The sequence below is a fragment of the Sphaerodactylus townsendi genome, linkage group LG01, assembly GCF_021028975.2.
Source record: "Sphaerodactylus townsendi isolate TG3544 linkage group LG01, MPM_Stown_v2.3, whole genome shotgun sequence".
NCBI classification, from domain to species: Eukaryota; Metazoa; Chordata; class Lepidosauria; order Squamata; family Sphaerodactylidae; genus Sphaerodactylus; species Sphaerodactylus townsendi.
The window spans coordinates 46,471,798-46,495,414 of NC_059425.1; the positions used below are offsets into that span (position 1 = coordinate 46,471,798).

General features: G+C 41.8%; 1 protein-coding gene across 2 annotated transcripts in view; it reads left to right on the forward strand.

The window, feature by feature from the left end:
* MERTK (MER proto-oncogene, tyrosine kinase) overlaps positions 1-23,617 on the forward strand; it is an 85,094-nt gene that overhangs the window by 46,458 nt on the left and 15,019 nt on the right. The window contains exons 7-10 of one of the 2 annotated variants that reach the window (XM_048482229.1): positions 3,588-3,771; positions 4,706-4,857; positions 14,514-14,667; positions 18,096-18,252. In XM_048482229.1, the coding sequence (XP_048338186.1) occupies positions 3,588-3,771; positions 4,706-4,857; positions 14,514-14,667; positions 18,096-18,252 (647 nt within the window). The remainder of the gene's footprint in view (positions 1-3,587; positions 3,772-4,705; positions 4,858-14,513; positions 14,668-18,095; positions 18,253-23,617) is intronic. The other variant, XM_048482235.1, reaches the window with a different exon arrangement.

Consider the following 23,617-nt stretch of genomic DNA (forward strand, 5'->3'; position numbering starts at 1 on the left):
ATAGAGGTTATTCAATGGTATGTGAGCTGCTTAAGAAATTTCACCATCATCTATGAAGTGTGCTTTGCTTTCACTTGCTCCTGTGCTCAAGATATGTGAAATGGGCAGAACTATGTGACATAAGTGTACTATAAATCCTGAAGGGGAGTAAATACTTCTAGTTGCTGAAATGGGAGGTCTTTATCCCCTTTCTTCATGCTGACTATAAAAATTCTTGAAGAAGTAGGCTGCCATTGAGCTGTTCGAATACCGTTAACTTTTGGAAGGTTTAGACGGTTTCACTCTGAGCAGGATGACAGCCAGAATAATTTTTCTGGTGAATGTTAGAGTGGAGACACTTGCTTGGATATGTGGGCACAAGCAGAGCTATCAAATTATACATGGATGCTTAAAATTATTTATTACATGTTTGGTTCATCTTTCTTCCAAGTGCTCAGGACAGTTGGGTTGCCAACCTTCAGGTGGGGGCTAAAAATCTCCCAGAATTACTAGTGATCTCCAGACCAGAGATAAGTTCCCCCACAGAAAATGCTTCAGAGGATGGACCTGATGGCATTATATCCCACTTTGTTGGGGGTGGGAAGAATCAGTGGGGTTTAATTACATATGTGTATATAATGTGCGTATGCCATTAACTGCCACTGCATTTTTCTATGCACTGGGCTATCCTTCCATTCTGGAGACTTACTAGCCCCCCCTCCCCCTCCCCCCCTTGCCAAGGTCTCAGGTGCATAATGCCAAAAGTTGCCTCTCTTGTGTTGCTTCTGCCCACTCAAATGTAGTCAACACAAGATAAAAAGTTGGAGAGGCATCCTCAAATGGAAGGGTTATCTGTGCCAATGAAGATTTTAGGTTTGCATTGTAACGGTTGAAAATGCAAAATTTGCATTTGATGAAAAACAAAGATGAAAAACAAAGCAAGCTGTAACATAAGAGAGCATCATTTTTAATATGTATTGTTAATGTCAAAACGTATGCTACTGCTGTTGCTTACTGTTAATAGCTGTGAGGTGCTTGGTGCTGTACAGAAAGGAGAAAACTTCAGCCAGAGGGCTTGGCTGGAAGGCTACAGCAGCACACCAGCCAATAACTTGCAAAGGAGTGAAGTCATGTCCACACAGCAGCTTTGTGACTGGTGCCTTTTGTTACTGTGCTATTCCCCCCTCCTCTGCTTAAGAATTGTTGTATACAATAGAGGGAAAACCCTTGCTTGTAGATAGCTGGACATAATCAGGATTTCCTGGGGCTGGTACTCATTCACAAGATAGGTTGGGGAAAGTTTTAGTGCATCACACTTCACACACATGAATCACCGCCTTCTTAGCACCTGAACCATAGAACGAATTCTGAAAAACAGAAATAATTTAAGCCCATTGAGTCTACCCATATCCATTTCCTGTCTGCAGCTTCCTGTGGCAGTTTGAAATAAACTCTTATAAACTCCAGTGGGTGGACAAAGAATGGATATGGATAAATATGTTCTTCCTTTTCAAATGCTGTCATGTTGATGGTATTTGATGCTGCATTCTTATTGAACTCCCATAAATAGGCTGAGAGTCCGAAATGTTTCCTATGGTTTCATATTCTGTATTGGTTGCTGCACAGTTATTGTAATGCATACAGAAGTAGATTTTCTTAGTTAGAAAGTATTCAAAATCTGCAAGAATGGTGAGTGTTCTAATTACAGAACACATGCAAACTGGAAAAAGCAGGCCAGAATTACTATAATGTTGATGTTGTGAAATATTGTGTGGTTTGGTTACTGTGTGTGGAACAAATAACATCGGCAACTACTGTTTTGTCTCTTAGGAATACAAGAGCCAGAAAATTGATTTCTTTCATACAAATGAAATGTACCCAAAATAGAAACATCTGGTTGTGATTACTCTCCCAATAGTTGCTTGCCAGAGCATCTGGTAGCATAAAAGAATGTTTCATTTTGCTTTTCTTTCTACCTTGTAGAGCACTGAAGGGATTCTCTTAGACTGAGATTAAACCCAGTTTCAATAGTTCAGCCCTTGGTTCAGCTCTGTTTTGTTTTGTTTTGTTTTGAACAGCAACCATAACTTGAGTTGAGCATGGGCTGAAAGATCATTGGATCGTTTCTGTGTCCACTGATTCTCCCACACAAGCCAGGGCGCAGACAAAGGGCTCTTTAAGCCCATCCTTTCCAGTGCAAACGGCAACAATGGGGTTGGCACAGACATCCCGATTGTGTTCACTGATGTTCATACCCATTTGTTTACCCATGTTTCAGCTTGGGACAAAACATATGAACACTAACAAACGGAAGTGGAGTCCTTGGGGTTTGAGACTATGGGGTGGGGGGTGGGGTGGCTGATTTGGAGCACCCTAAGACTCTTTTTGGCCTATTTTAGTGTTTCCCTGTCATCACTTCTATGAATGCAGAAGCATTCACAGTAATGGGTATCAATTAGGGGCAGAAAGGTACTGGCTGGCTATTAGGATTTTATTTTTTACAGCGAGAGTAGATCAGCAGTGGAATCAGCTGCCTGTGAAGGTAGTGAACTCCCACTCAATGACAGTCTTCAAGCAACAGTTGGATGTCAGGCTGATCCTGCATTGATGTGGGCGTTGAATTAGATGGCTGGCATGGCTGTGATTCACACTAGCCATGGAGCCTCTTCACAGACATTTTGTGTCCACTTTCCTTTGTCAGCCACCATTCCGCCTGCATCAGCAAAGCTAATGCTGCAAAGTTAGGCAGTTCATGAGAAAGCAGGCAGGAAGGGGTGAGTCAATGCTCAGCTCCTGTGGCCCTTTCTTGCCTACCCAGGGTAATGCTGACTGCAACTTTGAGGTCAGGAAGTAATTTTCTTCCAGGCCAGATTGGCCCTGATTCCTGGAGGTATTTTACCTTCTTCTGGGTCTAGAACAGGGATCATTGGGGAAAAGGGGGGGGGTAGTTGTGAATGTCCTGTGTTGTGCAGAGAATTGGACTAGATGACCCTTGAGGTTCCTTCCAGCGCTAAGTATCTTTCTTTCTTTCTGTTTTTCATCTGCTATACCACCAGAGGATTTTTTAAAAACGTTGCAAAGAATTAGTAATTGGGACATTAGCTAGATGCTCCGTCCCCAAATCCCATCCAGTTGGATGTCAGACCTGAGCAAAACCTCCATGTCAGATGGAAGCAACACAAGCACATCTGTATGTATCTGTGGTTGGCAGTTATGACCTCTTAGAGGCCGAATTGAGATGGCAGTTCTTGCCTTGAATTCATATGTATTCCTTCCTGTGAATCTGGGAAAACCGCAAGGCTTCCTATCCATCTTGAGTCTTCTTATCTTTCAAATTAGGTATGGTTATTTACAGATATTTACAAGAGCTACCATGGTGTAATGGCCAGGAACATCTGGAGAACTGGATTCAATTCCCCTTTCCTCCACATGGAGCCTGCTTAGTGTCCTTGGGCCACTCACAGAACTGTCAGAACTCTCTTAACTCACACAGAGGCAGGCAATGGCATACCACCTGACACACACATTCACAGATATGTTGTCTAAGTTCTTGGTAGTATTGAGGCTCTTTAATAATGTTTGCTGATGAACTTAAATTTTCATTTTAGGTGGAGAATGTTGTTTCACTGGGTAATGCTTATGTTACGGATTTTAATACTTCCACACCACCTTATTGGTACAACATTCAAAATCTGAAGCCTATAAAGGATTATAACATCCGTGTTTCTTGTATGAATGAAGTAGGCTGGACTGGTTTCAGCCCTTGGATTATAGCCAGTACAACAGAAGGAGGTAAGAAAAAATAATACAATTAAAGTAATTTTAATTCATTATATTAGGCTGAGGAGAAGAGGGAGGCTGAGCGAAGAGTGCGCCTCCAACCCAGGAAGGAAGGATAGAATGAAATAATACACCTGGCCAAGATCATATGGGGAGTTTCATGGCTAAACAGAGTTCTGAATACATATTTCTCCCATCCAGATCTATCTGCTAGGAAACACTGTCTCTCTAGAATGTCTAGGAATATCCCCCTTCTTGTCATGGGCACCTATTAGATAGTGACAGTGACATTGTAATGAACAATGTAGCTCCTCTAGTCCCTTATCTTGTGCCATTTTGTGAGCAGCAATTAAGTGTTATTAATTATATCAGTGAAGTTTAGATGGTGAGCTGTATGTCTGCTAAAACACAATCTTTGATTTAAAAAGCAGAGATCGTTAGCAAAAAAAAATGGTTATCTTTCCTGTTCCTCACCATGTTCTAAACTGGTTTTTATTTATTTGTGTATTTGTTTTATGCATATTACATATTTTTCCTTTTACAATGTTGAGGAATACATCTTCTATTATTATAAAAATGTGGATGTTGAATGCAAGCTGAAGAAAAATGTCCTATCTCTTTAGCAGGGGCTCAGTGAGCAGAAATGGCTCACTGAAACCTTTAAAGGACTGGAGGTAAAGAGGAAATAATATTCCCATACAATTTCTATTGAAGGAACAGGACTTTTTTTTTCTCCAGGCTGTTGGCAACCATAAATGCAACCTTTTTCTCTGTTGTTCATAGGCAATTGGACCCCTGGGAGTAGAGAGGATTAGGTCAGAGGAATGCTTTAGATTTAGGGCATTTTCCTCTTATTTGATGCTTTTATTATGCTATATTGTTTTTTAGAAATCAACACATGGAGCAAAAAAGATTGATCAACCTTTCCTCTTTTTCTATTTTTCAGCTCCATCTGCTCCACCAACAAATGTTACTCTCTCAATTAATGAGTCCACCTCTTTGGTGGTAGTCTCATGGACAAAACCGCCTGCTTCACAGATGAATGGTGAACTTCAGAGCTACAGAATATCCCACATATGGCAGAATTCTGATTTGTTTGTAAGTATGGAGAGATGGATAACTGTAGGGGGAAATGATCCAAAGGAAATGGCTAGCTGGTCGTGGTTCCATGTTTCTTGTTTAAAAAATTTAGCATGTTGTATGTTGTTCACAATAGAAACATTTGCAACATTAAGGGTTTTCACGAATAGCTTAGAAAAGGTGTTTCCTACTAATGGGAGCTTTCCCATTCAAAAGATAACAGGTGCAAAAATGGATGAGGAGGTGTGGGAAGCAGAGTCCTCCTCCTATCAGCCGCTTAGCTGCTAAATTGGACAGTGGAAAAAGCACAAAGGAGGGCAACCAAGATGACCTTTCCTATGAGGAAAGGTTGGGGACTTTGCAGTCAAGAAAATGGCAGCTAAGGGAAACAAGATAGATGTTTATAAATTGTGCGTTCAGCCAGCTCTTCTTATGATCTTATCTTCCCTCTCCCCAAACACTTATCTCCTATCTGAGATCTCCTGAGAGACATTGCTGGTGAGACAGGGTGCTGATCTCATGACCTGCACAGTTCTAGAGCATTTAAAATTGCCCCCACCAGCAGCTTATGTGTAATTGAGGCAGTTCTGGCTATTAAAGCCACAAGAACTGCTACTGCTGTATTTACTTTTATTTCAAATGTCTCTTTTTAATATACTTGTCTAAAATAGGTAGCAGCAGAGAAAAAAATTATCCCTGGGGTCTATTTTCCATCTTGAAAAGCCTGGTGGGACAGTGCAAATGTAATCATTTTGAGCATTGCGTGGCACTGCATGCTTCCTTTTATCACAAAAACAAATTCCTGCCCTCCTCTACTTTAGCCAAAGTTAAGGAATACATTCTGCTCCAAAACGTCACCATTTTTTTAACCAGTGTTGAATCTTGCTTTGAAGTCTTATTTAAGGGGAAAACCAGGTTGGTTCCGCTGACATGTGACTTAACCATTGTTATGGCAAGAGGGGGCAAGAAGACAGTAATTTGGTCTGATGGGAGTAGATATCACTCTGAGGATGAAGTAGGTGTCCCTCTGACCAGCTTCTGATTACTTCACCTTGGTAAAGGAATTGGGGCTGTTAGGTTTGCACTAGCCCACATACTACATGTTGCTCTATAGATTCACCCTTATATTTTGAAGGAGAATTTAGTCTAGATTTTTAATTTGAAGAGAACATTTGCAACAATTTAATGCTGTAATATTCTGAAAGATCCTGTTTACTCAGATATATCTAATCCAAAAATATACCGCAAAAGAAACTTACTGATATTTTTCAGGTATATCCAGATTTGAACACATAAGAAAATCAGTGCCAAAGCTGGTAAATCTAATCTTTAATATATCCAGATTCATTCAGGTATATTTAGAGCCAGCAATTTAGACTTTAAAGCTATCAAAGGCAGCATGTTTTTCCCCTTTGCAGGTTTCCCAGGAATCAACAGGGGGGAAGGCAGTTGTCATAGGCAAGTAGACATGCATCTTGGGGAAACTGATATTAGTGTGTGTGTGTTTGCGTGTGTGTATCAGTGTTGTATAGGTCTGCCTGGCTGTTCTGGTTCTGCTGGGCTTCTCTGGATTGCTGTTTTTTCTGTTCAGCTTGCAAAAGTGCTTCCCTCCTTGCTTAAGTTTGTTCTGCTGGACTTCTGTGGATTGTTGTTGTTTCTATTGGACTTGCATTGCCATGTTGGCCCTGGGTTCTGCTGGCCTTCTCTGGATTACCATTGGTTCTGTTGGGCTTGCAAAGTACCATTTTTTACGTAAGTTATTCTAGGATTCTCTGAATTGACATTGCTTCTGTTGGGCTTGCCACATAGTCTTGTGGTTCTGCTGGGATTTCCTGGTTTTGCATTGGTTCTGTTGGACTTATTATGTCTGGGAAGCTGTTTGCTTGGGAGACATTTGGCCAGTGGTTATTGCAGAATGCACAAATGTATTGTTGCTTCTGCCCTGGTGGAAACAACGGATAGCTGGGAACACCTTGTTAAGGGGGCAATAAAATTGAACCTTTGATCCAATGTATTTTAAACTTGGGGGTTCTTCAGAGGGCATTGTTCCAGTTCCAGAGCACTTATTCTCTTCCTAGGGGTTGTCATTCCACTCTGGCTCTTGTCATCCAAGTTGCAGAATATTTCACTATCCTAAGGAGCATCCTTCCACTCTGGGGGACAAAACTAGCATGGGACAGTAAACATTAGTGAACCAGTCACTCTATACTGCTACTAAGACAACATAGGTAAAAACTTCAAATAACTAATTAGATTTCCCACCCAAATCCCACTGTCAAAATTATCCCATATATAGTAATTTTTTCATTAATGTCAAAACCACAAAGCTTTTTTTAAAAAGTGGACTTCTTGGTCTCATTTATATAAAATTTTGTGGTTGTTTAAAGAACAAGCACCAGCAGTATTGTTACAATTTGACCAAAAAACAGTCTCTCAAGCCCTCTGGAAAGATTTCCCCACAGGGAATAATGGAGCCAAATAGTATCAGAATGACCTCCTACCCCCACCCCCCACACCAAAAAACCCTCATATCTGTTTGGAACTTTGAAAGCTGGAAATATTTTTCAGTTGCCTGATATCAGGATCCAAAAATGCCAATTTTTTCCAGGTATACATCCCTACCTGTGTTTATTTTTGTGACTGTGCTTTTCAGAGCCAGTTGAACTATTGAACTGGCAGTCTGGCTTAAAGCAAGATTAACTTATTGCTCCCAGACTTCAAGTCAGCAGTTGTTGAAGAACAGTCCTGTTGTAAGAAATGCCTTCTGCATCATAACATTCTGAGTTACATAACATTTTTAAACAAACAGTCTCCTGGGGAAACAAAAACAGAAGCTTGCACTTGTGATAAGATCATGTTTCTTAGACAAATCCCACTTCCGCACATGTATGAGTTGCTATGATTTGGTTCCCTAACTGATTTTATTTATTTAGAGTGATTTTTGACGCTCCATAGTGTGAAATGTTAAATAAAATTGCACACTTAAATGTTTTAAATGTCCTACAAGGGGGGGAAAGTGATTCATGGGGTTTTTGTTGTTGTTGTTATTCTGTAACACACTGAGTTTTCTGTTCCCTTTTTACTTAAATGGTTTTGGCTTTTAGAAATCTCATGGCCCAGACATCTGAAGTCACTAAAACAAAGTGTTAAGATCTTGTGACTCTGGGATAAATGCTTACTCATCAACTTAATACTGCAGAGGAGGTCAAGGGGCTTCACTTCCTTTCCCTGGTCCTTGGAAAAATAAAATAAATTATGTGTCTGACTTGCTTTGATGACAGTTTATGTTTCACATATACTGTAATTACTCAGATGTAATAAAATGTCTTCATTATTTAGTTGATATTCCCCAGTAAATGGAAAAGCAATTTTCAGCTTGAAAGTTCCTCACAAAATCTTGAGAATATGGCTTCTTTCATTAAGAAGGATTTATTGTGCAGCAGGACTCTAAGAGACTTCAGTCAGTGTGTGGAGTACAGACGTAGTGTTTAACCATGGTTCTTAGCCATGATTTACAGATTAGGAGTAGAAATATGCTAATCCTGCTGCTCTTAGCTGTGTTTAAATATTGTTTTGAGATGAATATTTTACTAGGGTTCTCACTGACCAGATTCCATCTTAATCTGTGGGAAGTTTTTATAGTTTCCAGCCTCCAACCCGATTTTCCAGACAGAATGCTGATTGACATCAGTGTTGGTGAACATCCATCCTGATGTAGTTCTTAACCACAATCCAAGTTGGTGAGGGAAGTTGAGGGAACATTCATTCCTAACAGAAGAGCAAAAGGACCAGCCTCATCACGATCCCTTTATTATCATTAACAGAGGAAGAGAGAGCCATTGTGGCATAACGATTAGGGTGGCGGTCTAAGAAGTTGAATGCCAGGTTCAAATCCCCACCCTGGCATAAAACTTGCTAGGTAATCTCAACCAGTCACTAGGTTGGATCAATTGATATGCAGACACAAAGACTGTGGATTTTTCCTAACATTCTTCTCCCTCTATCAATTGTTTCCAACCCCAGGAAATTTTATTTTTGAGGTGGTGGAATACATTATAAGAGCCCTGCTGGATCAGACCAGTTGTCTATCTAGTCCAGTACCCAGTTTCATACAGCATCAAATCAGTTGCCCTGGGTGGTCAACAAACAAACAGGGCACAGATGCACAGGGTCTCAGATATTTACTTCCTCTGAAGATAGAGGTTCCCTTTACTAACCATAGCTAGTAGCCATTGACAGACCTGTCTTTCATGAATCTGTCTAACCCCTTTGAAAGCCATCTACACTCATGACCATTACTACCTTCATTGGCAATGAATCTCAAATATAATTGTCTTTTGTCTTTCCCATGCATATTATTCATCAACTTCACTGGGTATCCCTGAGTTCTAGTATTATTGCAAGGGAGTAAAAGCTCCTTCTATCAACTTTCCACTTTTTGCAACCCATCAATAATTTTGTAACCCTCTATTAAGTCCCCCGTAGCCTTCTCTTTTCTAAACTAAAAGGGCTCATGGTTTTCATGGCATCCCTGGGACTGGCCAGAAGTTTGAGATAAAGCTGAGCATCATTTGCACATTTGGAGACAATTGAGCCCAAATCTCCAGATGACCACACTCAGTGGTTTCTTCTGGATGTTGAGAAGCGCAGGGGACAAGATGGAGCTGTGCCAGACCTCACAGGCCCAAGGGACTGAGCAGCAGTGTTCCAGTATCACCTTCTAAAACCTACCCTCTCAGGTGGGACCAGAACCACTGCGAAATAGTGCTTCCCAGTGTACCATCCTGGAAAGGTGGTCCAGAAGGATACCACAATCCATTGACAGCTGATGGAAGAGGCTGAAAGAGCATTATGTTCCCTTCTATCTCTTTGATGCATCCTCCCAACCCATGTGGCTATTAGTCCACGTGGATCTTGCACTAGTGTAAGGAACCTCAAAAGACTCGAAACAAAGTAACTGAGTTCAGTTCGTTTATTTCATAAGCTTCAATGATCGCAATACACGGAATGCGGATTCTGACTTTCCCGGGCTTAAGGTGTCACTTTTACGGACCCTTCAGCCCCCTCCCCCAAACGTCCCAGCAGAATTCCCACGACAGGATAGAAAAAAGCTTCAAACACACAAGATAACCACAGCAAGGTTAAGGCCACAACCACCCCGGGCACGAAGCCCAGAACGAGGAATGCGCCAAGGACAGGCAGAAGGAGCAGAAACTAACCCCACCCCAGGGTTGTTGTTAGGATAAAATGAGAAAAAGGAGAATGATGAACACCACCCTGACTTCTTTGAGGGAAGTGTGGGATTAAAATGCACTTGAGAACTAAATAACAGATCAAGACTCTGGTTTATTGTTATACCTATGCAGTTTCAGGGCAGCCATAAATAGCAGCTGAGTTAATCATTGATAGAAACATGTCCCTGCAATTAAAGTTTCTATCCACTGCTTTATCTTGAAGGACTCCTTGCTCTTTCTAAGGGGAATGCAAAGGGGAGTGCAGAGTATTTTGTATATATATATATATATTTAACATTCACCCTCTGGGAGACCTCTAAGGAATTCCAAGGGCATAATGTAGAGGCAGGAAATGGCAAAACCACCCGTGAATATATCTCACCTTGAAAACCCTACAGGGTCGCTATAAGTCAGTTAGGTCACAATGGCAAAACATACAGATACAACATAAGTTTTTATGGGACCCTTGTACAGGCAGAAGATTGGGACTAATTGATATTGTTGTCATAAAACTAATCCATTAGGGAATGGGCAAAGAAGGATTCTTTCAAATTATGGACAGAAAGACTGGAAAACTGCATGGTTATAAAACTGTTTTCTTTTGTATGATCTATTATTGTGTTGTTTATCTTGGTGAAGGAGGCAACACAAGGCAGGATTCTTAATACCTGGTGTTATTCTTCTGTCCTCCTTACAGCTCTTTATCTACACTTCTTTCTCCATCTTTCATTCTCCCTCCGCTACTCTGCTTCTACCTAATGGGACACATTTTTCAACATCAACAATAAAACAAACTACAGTTGTTAAAACACAACAGATTGCTTTATACTTCTCTGCTTTATTGTCAGTGGGGGGTCACTTGGGGAATTTTGACTTTGACAGTTTCAGCTCCCTCTGAGAATACCACAGAGCCGCTAAAATAGTTAGACCTTGCCAAAACTGCATGAGGGAAGTGTAGCTTTTCAGTGTCATGGAATATTATTAATATTGTTTTAAATTCTGACTGAGGCAGTATGGAAATATTTTTTGTGCTGTAAAGTCACATGGCAACAGCATAGTGTTTACAAGCCAAGTGACGTTCAGAGGTGGTTTGCCTCTGCCTTTCTCCACCTCATGCCCCTGGTATTCCTTGGATGCTGCCCATCCAAACACTAACCACGGCCAACCCTGTTCAATTTTGAGATCTGATGAGATCAGGCTAGCCTAGGGCTATGCAGGCTAGGGCAGTCAAGGGATCCCACAGTGTTAAAAGCCCTCAGTCCTGTGTGTCTTGAGCCATTTTGCCCATTTTAATCAATAGCCAATGTTTTCTTTGTCCATTTTTTGCCACACTCTCCCCCATCTTGATGTGTTGGCACATTAAAAAAATCAATCAGCCATCTAATAGTTTTATAATTGCACTCAGTGATTTGTTCCTATTTATCTTGAATTTTTATAGTGGGTTAGTAAGCTCTTGCTGTAATACATTATGATACATTATGATTTTGTTATGAAGGTTGCATGCCAACCTGCCAGCTGCATTGTGTGTCATTGGACAGTTGTGTGCATGTGTGTTTTTAGTAGCAGTTTTCTAGGAAGCATAGCCTATTGCTCTTTCAGCTGTTCAGCTGACTCACTGGGAATCCAGGAAATAACAGTAACTTTACAGGAAAGGGAATCTCTTGTTTCCTCAAAGTGTGAAGGGAACTCTATGAGGCAGAACACAGAAATGTATTTGCATGGGGCCATGTGTATTAGTTGAGCCTGTTAAACAATCTGCATTGCTATTTGATATTGAATGTGTAAGACCAGCCCAATCAATAACAGTCCAATAACAGCCCAGTCCAGAGCCCCTGGTGGTGGGATGCAGCACTGCTTCAGCGCTGTCCCACCACCTTCGAGAGGGCTTTTTGGTGGTGCGGAGAAGTAAAAACCAAGAAAAAACTACCCACTGTCCCAAAACCCTCCATTAGGCTCTATGGGGTTGTGCCACGCAAAAGGGTGCTGTAAGCCCAAGCCCCCAGAATTCTGGCTGGTGAAAGCCAGGTCGAAGCTACCTCACATTGGCTGTACCCCCAGTCACTCCTCCAGTACGCCCCCACTACACCAGCAGAGGTGGTGGGGTGCAGAAGCACTGAGCATTGATTGCCATGAAGGGCCACGGCAGCTGCCCAAAGATAGATTTGCCCCTACGTTAGAACAAGTGCCCCGGTAGATCAAATCTGCCAGCACAGCCCCACATTGCCTCCATGGGCGGATTCAGCACACGCCCCCTTCGAATTGGGGTAAATTTCCACATGCTCATCACTGGAGGAATTCTAGCTACAAAGATGGCAACTAGACTGGAAAGGACACAATGCACATGCCCATGAAAACAAATTTATTGATGCTTGTGACAGTGACTATATGAAAAGTTTCTTGGGAGAACTTTTTAGTACATGATAGGAAGATATTGGAGTACTTAAAACACTCCCCCGCAGACCTTGAAATGGTTATCTTTTCACATCTAGTCATTGTCCCTTATAGCTGCTGCTATAGCACCATATTTTAAAGCCTCATCTTCTTATTCCAGCTAGTCAGGAATCACATAGCCACATTACAAAACAAATTCACACTGAGGGCAGTGTTTTTTGCTCTTATTCTGGGCCAGTATCATCATGCTTTATATCCAACCTATTTGTCTATGTACCAACATCTCTAAGAAAGTTTGGACTCTGAATGTGCAGATTCTTTTGTTGCTATTTGTGACACACACACACACACACACACACACACACACACACACACACACACACACACACACACACACACCCCAAAACTGCAGAAAGAGTTTGATTTTTCAAGGGGAGAAAGTATCTCCCTCATCCTTACTTATTGTTACAATATTTATAATGCGCTGCAGTGGTCATGTTTAAGATTCAGAATTCAATCAATCAGCACCTCACAGAACTGAGTCATTTGACAACAGCAACAACAGTAATTATAGTTTGGATTTATACCCCACTTTTCTCAACTGTAAAGAGTCTCAAAGTGGCTTACAAACTTCTTCCCTTCCTCTCCCCGCAAAAGACAATTGTGAAATAGGTGGACATGAGAGCGGTCTGAGAGAATTGTACTGGCCCAAGGTCCCCCAGCAGATTTCATATGCACGAGTGGGGAAGCAAACTTGGTCCACCACCCAGATGGAGGAGTGGGGAATCAAACCCTGTTCTCCAGATTAGTGTCCACTTCTCTTAACCACTATACCACACTAGTCTAGCAGCAAACTTTGGCTCACCACAGATTTAGCGGGAAATCATGATTCAGTTAAACCAACTATTGTTAGTGCTAATGTCTGAACACGGGACACTTTACTAACTTTTGGTGGGCAGGGTCCATCAGATTCAATGTCAGCCTTAATTATGGCTTTGCAAAATGTCGAAAATGAATAACTGAGCTATCTCCAATCCCCAATTCATGAAATAATTATTATCTACATTCCCATCTTCTTAACTCCTGAGAAGCATTTCACATTTTACAAGACAGTAAAATCAGAATATGCTTCCAAATACACCTTTAGTACACTTACAGTACAATCCTATACAGAGTTATTCCAGGCTGTGCCCATTGAAATGAATGGGCTTATATTGGAGTAACTCTCCTTAGGATTGCGCTGTTAGTATACCCAAATTAAGTATTTGCATGTTCAGTTGGTTTCAACAGGAGTATTAACTGTATTGTTAAATTTTCCTCCATGGTATCAGTAGGATATATGCACATAACTTTGCCTCGATTCTGCCTGCGATGTGAAGTGAACTTTAGGAAGCTCAGAAAGAAATAGGGGAGTACCACCATCACTGTTAATGCAGTAAAATTTGAAGATAAAGTAATCATATCTACAAAACCGTACCAATAAATATGATTGCAAATGAAAGCTCAGAGAAATATCTTTTTTTTAAGATCTGGAACAATTCCGGTGGTTTTCAAAAGTCAAAAACTGAAAAACAAGGCTGAGCATAGAAAAATAAACGGAGCTGGCAAATTGTTCTCCTCTACCTTTTTCCCCAGATAACTCTGCTTTTTGTTGGTCATTTTATTTTGGTTTTGCCAGCTGGGCAGATTTGTGATGACTAGGTCTAATGATCAACAGCCAACAGCTTGTACAACTGTAAAAGTTATACTGAGTTGTGGCTTCTACAGTAAGAGGGTTTATAAAGAAATGCTTGTTAGCTCCTTCATTGTTCCCATCCAGTTGCTGAAGAACGATCTTTTATAAACTATTTTACCACTATCTATTTATAGATTGCTGTTGTCATGTGCCTTTTATTGATGCTTGCTAATTACTGTGGATAAACAAGCATGAAATGTAATCTGGAAATGTGTCAAACAGGGATTAATCTTGGGTTTTCAGGTAATTGGAAAATCAATGTTTTCCTGCTAATGTCCTAGAGTTAGGTTTTTATTTCTTTACTTTTCTTTCAGAGGAATCTATCTTCCCATGCCAGCAAAGATACCAGTGCCATCCATATTCCTATTGTGGCCACTAATGCCACCTGCATTGTTCAAGTAGCAGCAGTCACAAAAGGTGGAGTTGGGCCATTCAGTGATCCGGTAGAAGTTTTTATTCCAGGGAATGGTGAGTCAGAATACAAAAGATCCTAGATGCAATCTCTGGTTGTCTAGTTTGAGGGTCTCAAGACACCTGAGATTTTGGAGTGATGGTCTACAAAAGGTTTTCCAGAAGGTTCCCTTTGAGATGGAGAGGGAGGATAGTCTAGGCCAGGGGTAGGGAACCTGCGGCTCTCCAGATGTTCAGGAACTACAATTCCCATCAGCCCCTACCAGCATGGCCAATTGGCCATGCTGACAGAGGCTGATGGGAATTGTAGTTCCTGAACATCTGGAGAGCCGCAGGTTCCCTACCCCTGGTCTAGGCGGTTCCCAACCTGTAGTGTAGACTGCCAGCAAGGCCTGTTGCTGATATACTGCCCATACTGCTCTTGCTCTGAATTTGCGAAGGGTGGGATCCAGTGTGCCAGATTTGAAGAAGTAGAAGAACAATTGGATGTATAGCCCCTCTTTCTCTCCTGTAAGGAGACTCAAAGGGGCTGACAATCTCCTTACCCTTCCCCCGTCCCCCCACAACAAACACCCTGTGTTTGTTGGTCAGGTGGGGCTGAGAGAGCTCAGAAGAACTGTGATTAGCCCAAGGTCACCCAGCTGACGTGTGTTCGAGTGCACAGGCTAATCTGAATTCTCCACAGCTCAAGCAGCAGAGTGGGGAATCAAACCCGGTTCCTCCAGATTAGCATGCACCTGCTTTTAACCACTATGCCACTGCTGCTCCTTTTTTGGCTCATTACCTTAGAGAGCTGCTCCAGAGTAGATAGTATTGTCGACCGGATTCAACTGGTTGTGGTGGGTTTCCCAAGAACAAGATCTACCAGACCATGGTCACACAGCCCAGAAAACCCACCACAACCAGAGTAGATAGTGTTTGTTATTTATTGAAATATTTATGTCCCACCTTTCCTCTTTGCTCAGGCAGCTTAAGTGTGAAATGGTTTGACTTGGTAAGATGGAGTTCCTTATAGGGTACTACATTCCTAAAGCATATCTGCAGGATACTTGCTCAACCTTTTCTCTAAGCAGAGAGATTCCACAAGCTAAATTGCTTTAAAACAGCATCTTCCAGCTAGAATCTTAGGCCCTTTCCGCACAGCAGAAAGGGCGCCTCTCCACCGGCAGAAATTATGCCGGTGGAGGGGAGGGGGCCGTTCGCACAGGAGCGTGCGAGTGGCCCCCGCAGAGGCCAGCACAGAAGAGGCAGCTCCGCACGGAGTCGCCTCTTCTGCATCCCCCCCTCACCTCGACCTCCAGCGTTGGTCTGGAGGGCTGCAGGGACCCTCTGACCTTCAGGGAAGGACAGTGTGGGTGGGGCTCAGCAGCCCTCCAGACCGACGCTGGAGGATGAGGTGAGTGGGGGGGGGAGCGGCGCCTTCGGCGTGGTGCAGTTCGCACCGCGCCAATGGGAAGGCGGCACTTTCCAAAAACCTCCCTCGGGAAGGGAGGTGGAAAGTGGCGCCTTCACGCTGCTCAGGGCCGCACAGGACGCCGCACAGGATTGCAGCAGCGCCGCCTGTGCAAATAGCTGCCCAGGGACGGCATTTTTGCCATCCCTGGGCCGCTGAAAATGGCCCATGCAGAAAGGGCCTTAGTTTAGTCCATGCCCTCAACATAGTTAAAGTTGGATAAATTTCTTCTGTTCTGTTTTGTACGTTTTGTACATTGGCTATGTCTGGTGTTCTGCTCTGTCTCCCGATTGTGTATAGCAAATTTCCATAATTAGTTTCAGAACTGCCACAGTTTGCCCTTGCTGCAAGCTTTCTGTTCTCTTCATTTGCATGCATGGATTATTTCTTTCCTTCAAGTAAACCATGCACACAAGCAAATTGTGCATATTGAAACCATAACTATTTTCTTGAGCATATATGTGCATATATAACTGCATCAAGATTCCTGCCTTTCTGTCAGATATACATCTGAATACATTCGAATGTGGATCTTAGTCGTTCCTGATTACTGCTGCTTATTCAAATAGACATTCTCATCCATTTTCTGATGTGTCTAACCACCAAAAACCAGCATATTAAGCGTAATAAGATCAATGTATAAGGATATACACTTCCCTTGATGTTAGCCCATTGAGATTTTATTCTGAGAATAGGATCAGGCTGCATGGTTTCAGTTTTTCCACATCAAAGTATTGTATGTATACTAGTGGTATATGCAGCATGTATTTTAATTCAAAAGCAATACAAATCTCAACTAGAGCAAATGCATGTTGCTTGAAATTGACAGGTTTTTCCCCTCTTATGCTGTAACTAGAAGGAAGTCCTTCTAGTTAAAGCATGATCAATAACAATGAGGTGAAATGGACAAATCTCATTGTAACTTTCATCTCATTTTTCTCTTCTTTGCCCTTTTCTGCACACACTTCCTTGGAAGATTTCAAAGAACTTGAAAAAAAACCCCACACATTCATAGTGCTGTTGCAGGAGCCTTTACAAATTCCTGAAATCCAAGTCAAAAGTAAATGCTTCAGCACTGCTCAACAACCATGACAAAATATATCTGAACTGCTAAATCTGAGGAGGAAAGTTTGGAAAGAAGGGACCGTGAAACCATCTTAAATTGTGCAAATTGGTTATGCTGTGAATGAAGTTACTCTCTCTTACCAAAAGTGCTTGATGTGTGGGTTGTGGTGAGTCAGTACCTCTAAACAAAATTGGTTTGTCATATGTTACACTGTGTTTCATGGATAAAAATGAATTAATCCTTGTGCTTAGTAACCTCCTTCCTTACGCAGCTAAATCATGACTTTCTGCTTCAGTTAAAATGTTGCTTCTTGCACAGAATGCTTTTCAAACTCTCTCCAGCTCATAGCCTAGGATCTATTCATTCAGCTTTTGCAGAGATAGGGTTCATAAAATCTTTCAAATAATTGCTTCAAATAACAGCTTGTTCTCATTGCTTTATTTGTGTGAACAGTGTGACTTCTGATAAGAATCCTAACAGAAGTTGAAGCAGTTCCTTGATTGCTGGTTCCTTTCTCCCTAGCATGTGCTGTTACAGGAAGCAGTCTATCCTTGGACAATATCCTCCATATTATGGAGCTTGCTTTCAATTTAGGTGGATTTTTCACAGCCTGAAGCTCCTTAGGCTAGTAGGAGGGTTCAAAGTTTGCTTAGGCCATTGAGGTTGTTGAGTTGTAAGCTACTGTCACACACTTCACGCAAGCAGACTGTTTATGAGCCGACTTTCAGGTGATAAGCTGTATGATCTGTGAGTGATAAATTGTATGACCTGTTTCAGAGGAATGGCTGATCCAGGAATTATTGGTTTTCAGCCTGGTCATACCTTGAGCCAAGAGCAGTGTAGACTTAGTAAAAACATGCATGCCAAAATTGTTGACATGAAGCATTCTGTAAGCTACCTCCCCTCCCAACAAACTGTATGAGGATGAACCGCCTCTTTTCCCTGTAACGTCTCTTATTGTCCTAGGTTGGATATCCACTGCACCTTCATCAGTACCCACATCTGGAAATTCAGACTCATCCATAATTGTCCTGGGATTTATATGTGGAATTGCTACTGTTGGACTAATCCTGTATCTGTCAGTTATTATCAGGAAAAAAATTGTAGAGGAAACCAAGTTTGGGTAAGTTAAATAAGGAAACACAAAATATAGCTAAACTAAGCTGGAAAACAGGTTCCTAGAGACTCATTCATATGCAGCATTTACAGTTCAATCCTAAACATCCTCCTCAGCCCTCTGACTTCAGTGGATGCAACTCTGCTTAAGACTGCACTGCTAGCCACGATTCAGTTTTTTCTGTTGGTAGCAGAGTTCATTGCTCCCCAAAATGAATGTGCAAGAGCTGGAATTAATATTTACCTACCTTGTTTAAGTAGAGTAATTGCATTATTCTAGGATATGCTCAATCCTGGTGGCCACACACACACACACACACTTTTTTGAAACCTATAGCTAATATAGTGGTGGCCCCAACGTGGTGCCCATGGGCATCAGGGCGCCCATCAACACCTTTTCTGGCAGGTCCAAATGCCAGATGTAAAATGCACAGTTCTACCACAAACATGGAACAACTGTGCTTTTACATGGCCCCTGGCAGCCCTTTACAATGAGAGCATCATGCTCCTGCTCACCATGGTGTGAGAAGGGGGCATGTACCAGGGATAGAAATTTTTAAACAGCCTGCAGAAGTCAATATCTTTTGCAGTTCTAAAGGTCCATCTGCCAATAGCAATCATCTCACCAATGAGACGAGTGGCCCTTCTCTCTGCAGCCTGCTTCTCACGTCATGACATCATGGTGCCACCCTCAGAAGGCTTGCTGGGCTTTGGAGGAATCAAAGAAGGAGATCATGTTTGCAGCCCCTCTTTTAGCTCCTCCAGCATCTTCTTGATCCCTGGGGTGAACTTCAGAGCCCATTTTCTCCTCTGAACCCCCCCCCCCCTCATCTCTGTAGCAACTGTGTATTGGTGGATCATTTAAGCTGCCATGCTTCTTTTGCTTGGAACTTGTTTCCCCCCAAGAGAGTACAATGGTAAGTGCAGGTAGACACCTCATTATCAAATACATTGTTTTTATTTTGGACAAATGAATAAATAATGCTTGGGAAGAATTCGTACTAATTTTTAAAGATGGGGAAAGAAGGGACAGTAGAGAAAACCACATTAATGCATATTAACCTATGCATGTGAGTGGTCCCCCCACAAATAAATTGTTATTTAAATAATATCATAGAAAGTCTAGTCTTAGGGCTATGAATGGGTACAAAGCATGAGGGTTGTTTTATATTCTGGAAAGACGTCATCATTAATGATAGCATGGTGATTAAATCTGTGGGTTTAGGACTCCTGGTGCAACGCTCATCTCACTATGTGACCATGGGAAGGCATTTCTCCCAGTCCTTAACCCTTCCCTGTGGGGATGTGAAGTTAATAATAATCCTTGTATATATTCCATTGCTGTTGTGATTGCTGTGCTGAGAAACAGTACCTTGAAGCTTGGAGATGAGCTACACAAATGCTAAGTATTATTATGACTTTATCTGGAGGATACTGAAAGGGGAATTCACACACTCAAAAGATTAAGATAACAGAAGTTCTGCTGAGTATCCTTGTGAAGCATGACTCATTAGACATGTGATTGTAAGCAGCATTTTAAATGCTAAATGTTTTGAGTGCCTGTTTTTTGTGGGGGGAGGGGGCAGGCAAAGCATACCAGTAAAGTCCTTCCTAGCTTCAGGCTTTTCTAGTCTGTATCTGATGCCTTTGCTCCCCCTGCTGCAGTATATCAATGTACTTTACCAGCTTCCTGTCCTGCCAGGTTTCCACTGGGATTCTGCCCTGTGTTCTTTTATTTAGGGAGCTAGTGTGGTGCAGTGGTTAGACTAGAATCTCAGAGTCCTGGGTTCCAATCCCTGCTGTATTATGGAAGCTCACATGGTGACCTTGGGTTAGTTGCTTTAACACATTTAACACAATTTTATATGGTTTGCTCTATCATGTGCATTTTACTCAATGAATTCAATGATTCAACATCTATTACATTTGTGATGAATCCATAAATGTAAGGGTGGGTGGTTTTCTATGTCCTTGTACCACAGACAGCCTCTATAACAATACATTGTTTTCTTTCAGCTAAGGCAGAACCATAGAACTGGATCTGTGCAAAGAAAGTGAAATTATTTTTGCACATATCTTTCTTTATGATCCTGATAATTTTGCAGACCTGGATGGCCGAGGCTTGTCTGATCTTGTTGGAATCTGAGAAGCTAAACAAGTTTGGCCCTGCTTAGTACTTGCATAGGAGACCACCTAGAAAGTCCAGGGTCACTACACAGTGCCAGGCAATGGCAAACCACCTTTGTCTCTGATATTGAAACCCTTAAAGAGTCACATAAATTGGATGCCGTTTGATGGCACTTTCTTCCACCAATTTTACAGAAATCAGCATTGCAGATATATAACCATAAATAAGACGGAGGAGTCTAGAGATTTTCAGAAACAACTGTTGCCTAACTTTCAGTGTTTTATCTGATCATTTTTGAAAGGGAGGAACAGAAAGGATCAAACATTTAAAATAAATACAATACTTCTACAGGTCAAATCTTAAAAACAACAGTAACTGCAAGACAGGGGTGATGATTTCTCATTTAATGAAGTGCTGAAGTTTTTATCTCTCCCCTGCTTCCAATAGTTCACATTTTAAGATTTGCCCCCTTAGTTTTGGAAGTCATGCGTAGAACAGCAACAACAGAGAAACTCAGGGTAGGAGGGGTTCCTTAAATATTCTGGGAAGAGGAACAAAGCAAATCCTTGTTCTCTCTGTTTAGAAGCAACTCACTTGAATTGCATCGAGCTGGCTATTTGAAGTAGACATCAGTTGTACATGCAGAAGGTTCTGGCGGACTTTAGGCAGCAGGCAAATATGCTATGGTGCATGCTGCAATCTCACAGAATGCTAGCCAAGCCTGTTGACCGGTTGCCTTGTGTGAACTTAGTGCATGACCATCCTAGTCCACCCCAATGCTCCCTTGTGGCAGCTTATGGCAGGCCGAGTTGTCACTTGTTTGCCATTACTGATCTTTTCATTGCAGAACATAAGAGCAGCTGTGCTGGATCAGACCACTGGCCTATCTAGTTCAGCATCTTGTTTCACACAGTGGCCAATGAGATGTCCCCAGAAGACCTACAAGCAGGCATGAAGGCCAAATTCTAAGGTGATAAAAGGGGGATACAAATATTTTAAAGACAGTTTCCCCTTTGTTGTTCCCTAGTACTGTCATTCAGGTTACTGCCTCAAGACTCTTAGTCATTGTGGCTAATAGCCATTGAATTACTATCCTTCATGAATTTGGCTGATCCCCCTTTCAAGCTAAATGATTGTCACTGCACCCTATGGCAATCAATTCCACAAGTTAATTTGTCTTGCATGAAGAAGTACATATTTTTGTCTGTCTTTAATTTGCTAATCGCTAATTTAACTAGCTGCCTGGAAGTTGTAATATTATGGGAGTTGGAGAAAATAACATTCTCTATTATCCGTTCATTCATTCATTAGGATATTCATTAGGATAGGCAGCTTGCAAGTAAAAACAATACGATTATAAATCAATATAAATTATCAGCATTAAAAATCCATTAGAAGCATGGCACGGGCAGGGCATAAAAACTTTCAGCTTCTTCAGATATGTGAGGAACAAATGCAAGATAAAAGAGTCAATAGGCCCACTGTTGGATGAAAATGGAGGAGCTGTGACAGAGAACAGAAGTCACAGATGCAAATATCCAGGTTACTGCCATCTCCTGTACATTATTCTATTACATAACAAAATTTCACCCAAAGGAATCCAATGATTTATGGAAGAGAACAGCCTGTTTCCTTCAAACCTGAACTACAAAAAAAAGATGAAAATGCTGTCACATAACAAAAAAAACCTTATACAAATCCATATATGTACATACATTGGTTAATGTAGAAAATGTATATTCTACCTCTCTAGATAGCCTACTTGAGGCAATTTACAAAGTTAAAGAGGATTAAAATAATAAAACATAAAAATGGCTAAGATTAACAAACTCTTGAAATCTCACCAAGAACATAAAACCAGCACAAAACGTTTAGCAGCATGAAATAGTCCTCTCCAAATAGGCCTCAGGATAGACACAGACTATCTCGATCATTTGAAAAAATCAACAAACTATGGTATATGCTTCAATTAAGTTGGCTGGAGTATTCTAAGCATCTGAGGGCTGATTTTTTAAATTAAAATTTCAACAAATGTACTTGATGATGAAAATGGGCCTACTGGATAAACTTTCTGAAGGAAATTTTTCATTGGCTTCTATTTAGCGTGGTATTTTCTTAGACAGAATGATCTTTACCTACAGATTGTGTCTTTCCTGCCTTCCACTGTTGTTTGAAATGCCTCTGAAATCAGGGGCGTAACGAGGCAGCCCTGGGCAAACTGTAGCCCTGGGCAAAACCTGAGTTGGATGCCCCACCCCCCCACCCCATGGGTGGCCACTCCACCATGACCAATTTTTTTTGGCACCAGGACATTGGTGCCGGCAGGGGGTGTATTTTTAGACATATCAGCACCAAAATTTCAGCATATCATCAGGATACTGTCCTTATGCTACTCTCCAAGTTTGGTGAGGTTTGGTTCAAGGAGTCCAAAGTTATGGACTCCCAAAAGGGGTACCCCATCCCCCATTGTTTCCAATGGGAGCTAATAGGAGATGGGGGCTACAGTTTCGAGGGTCCATAACTTTGGCCCCCCTGAACCAAACTGCACCAAACCTGGGGGGTATCATCAGGGCAGTCTCCTGTTGAGACCCTGAAAGTTTTGAGACTGTGCCTTCAGAAATGTCCCCCCGAGCCTGCAACCCCTAGGAACAGCAATACAGAAAACTCAATGCAGAACAAAGATTCTTAGGCAAATTTCTGGAATGTTCCTTCAGGGGGCGCATTTTTGGATGTATCGGCACCAAAATTTCAGGGTACCATCTAGAAACTGTCCTTATGGTACCCCCAAAGTTTGGTGCAGTTTGGTGCAGGGGGTTTAAAGTTATGGACCTTCAAAGGGGGTACCCCATCCCACATTCTTTGCTAAGGAGATGGGGGCTACCCTTTTGAGGGTCCATAACTTTAAACCCCCTGAACCAAACAGCACCAAACCTTGGGGGTGCCATCATGACCGTCTTCAGATGATACCCTGAAACTTTGGTGCTGATACGTCCAAGAATGCCCTCCCTGCAAGAACATCCTGAAATTTGCCCAAGAATCTTTGTTCTGCATTGAGTTTTCTCCATTGCAGTCAATGGGGGTTGCAGGCTGGAGGGGCCCCATTTTTGAAGGCACAGTCTCAAAACTTTCTGGGTATCATCAGGAGACTGCCCTAATGATTCCCCACAAGTTTGGTGCAGTTTGGTTCAGGGGGGCCAAAGTTATGGACCCTCAAAACTGTAGCCCCCATCTCCTATTAGCTCCC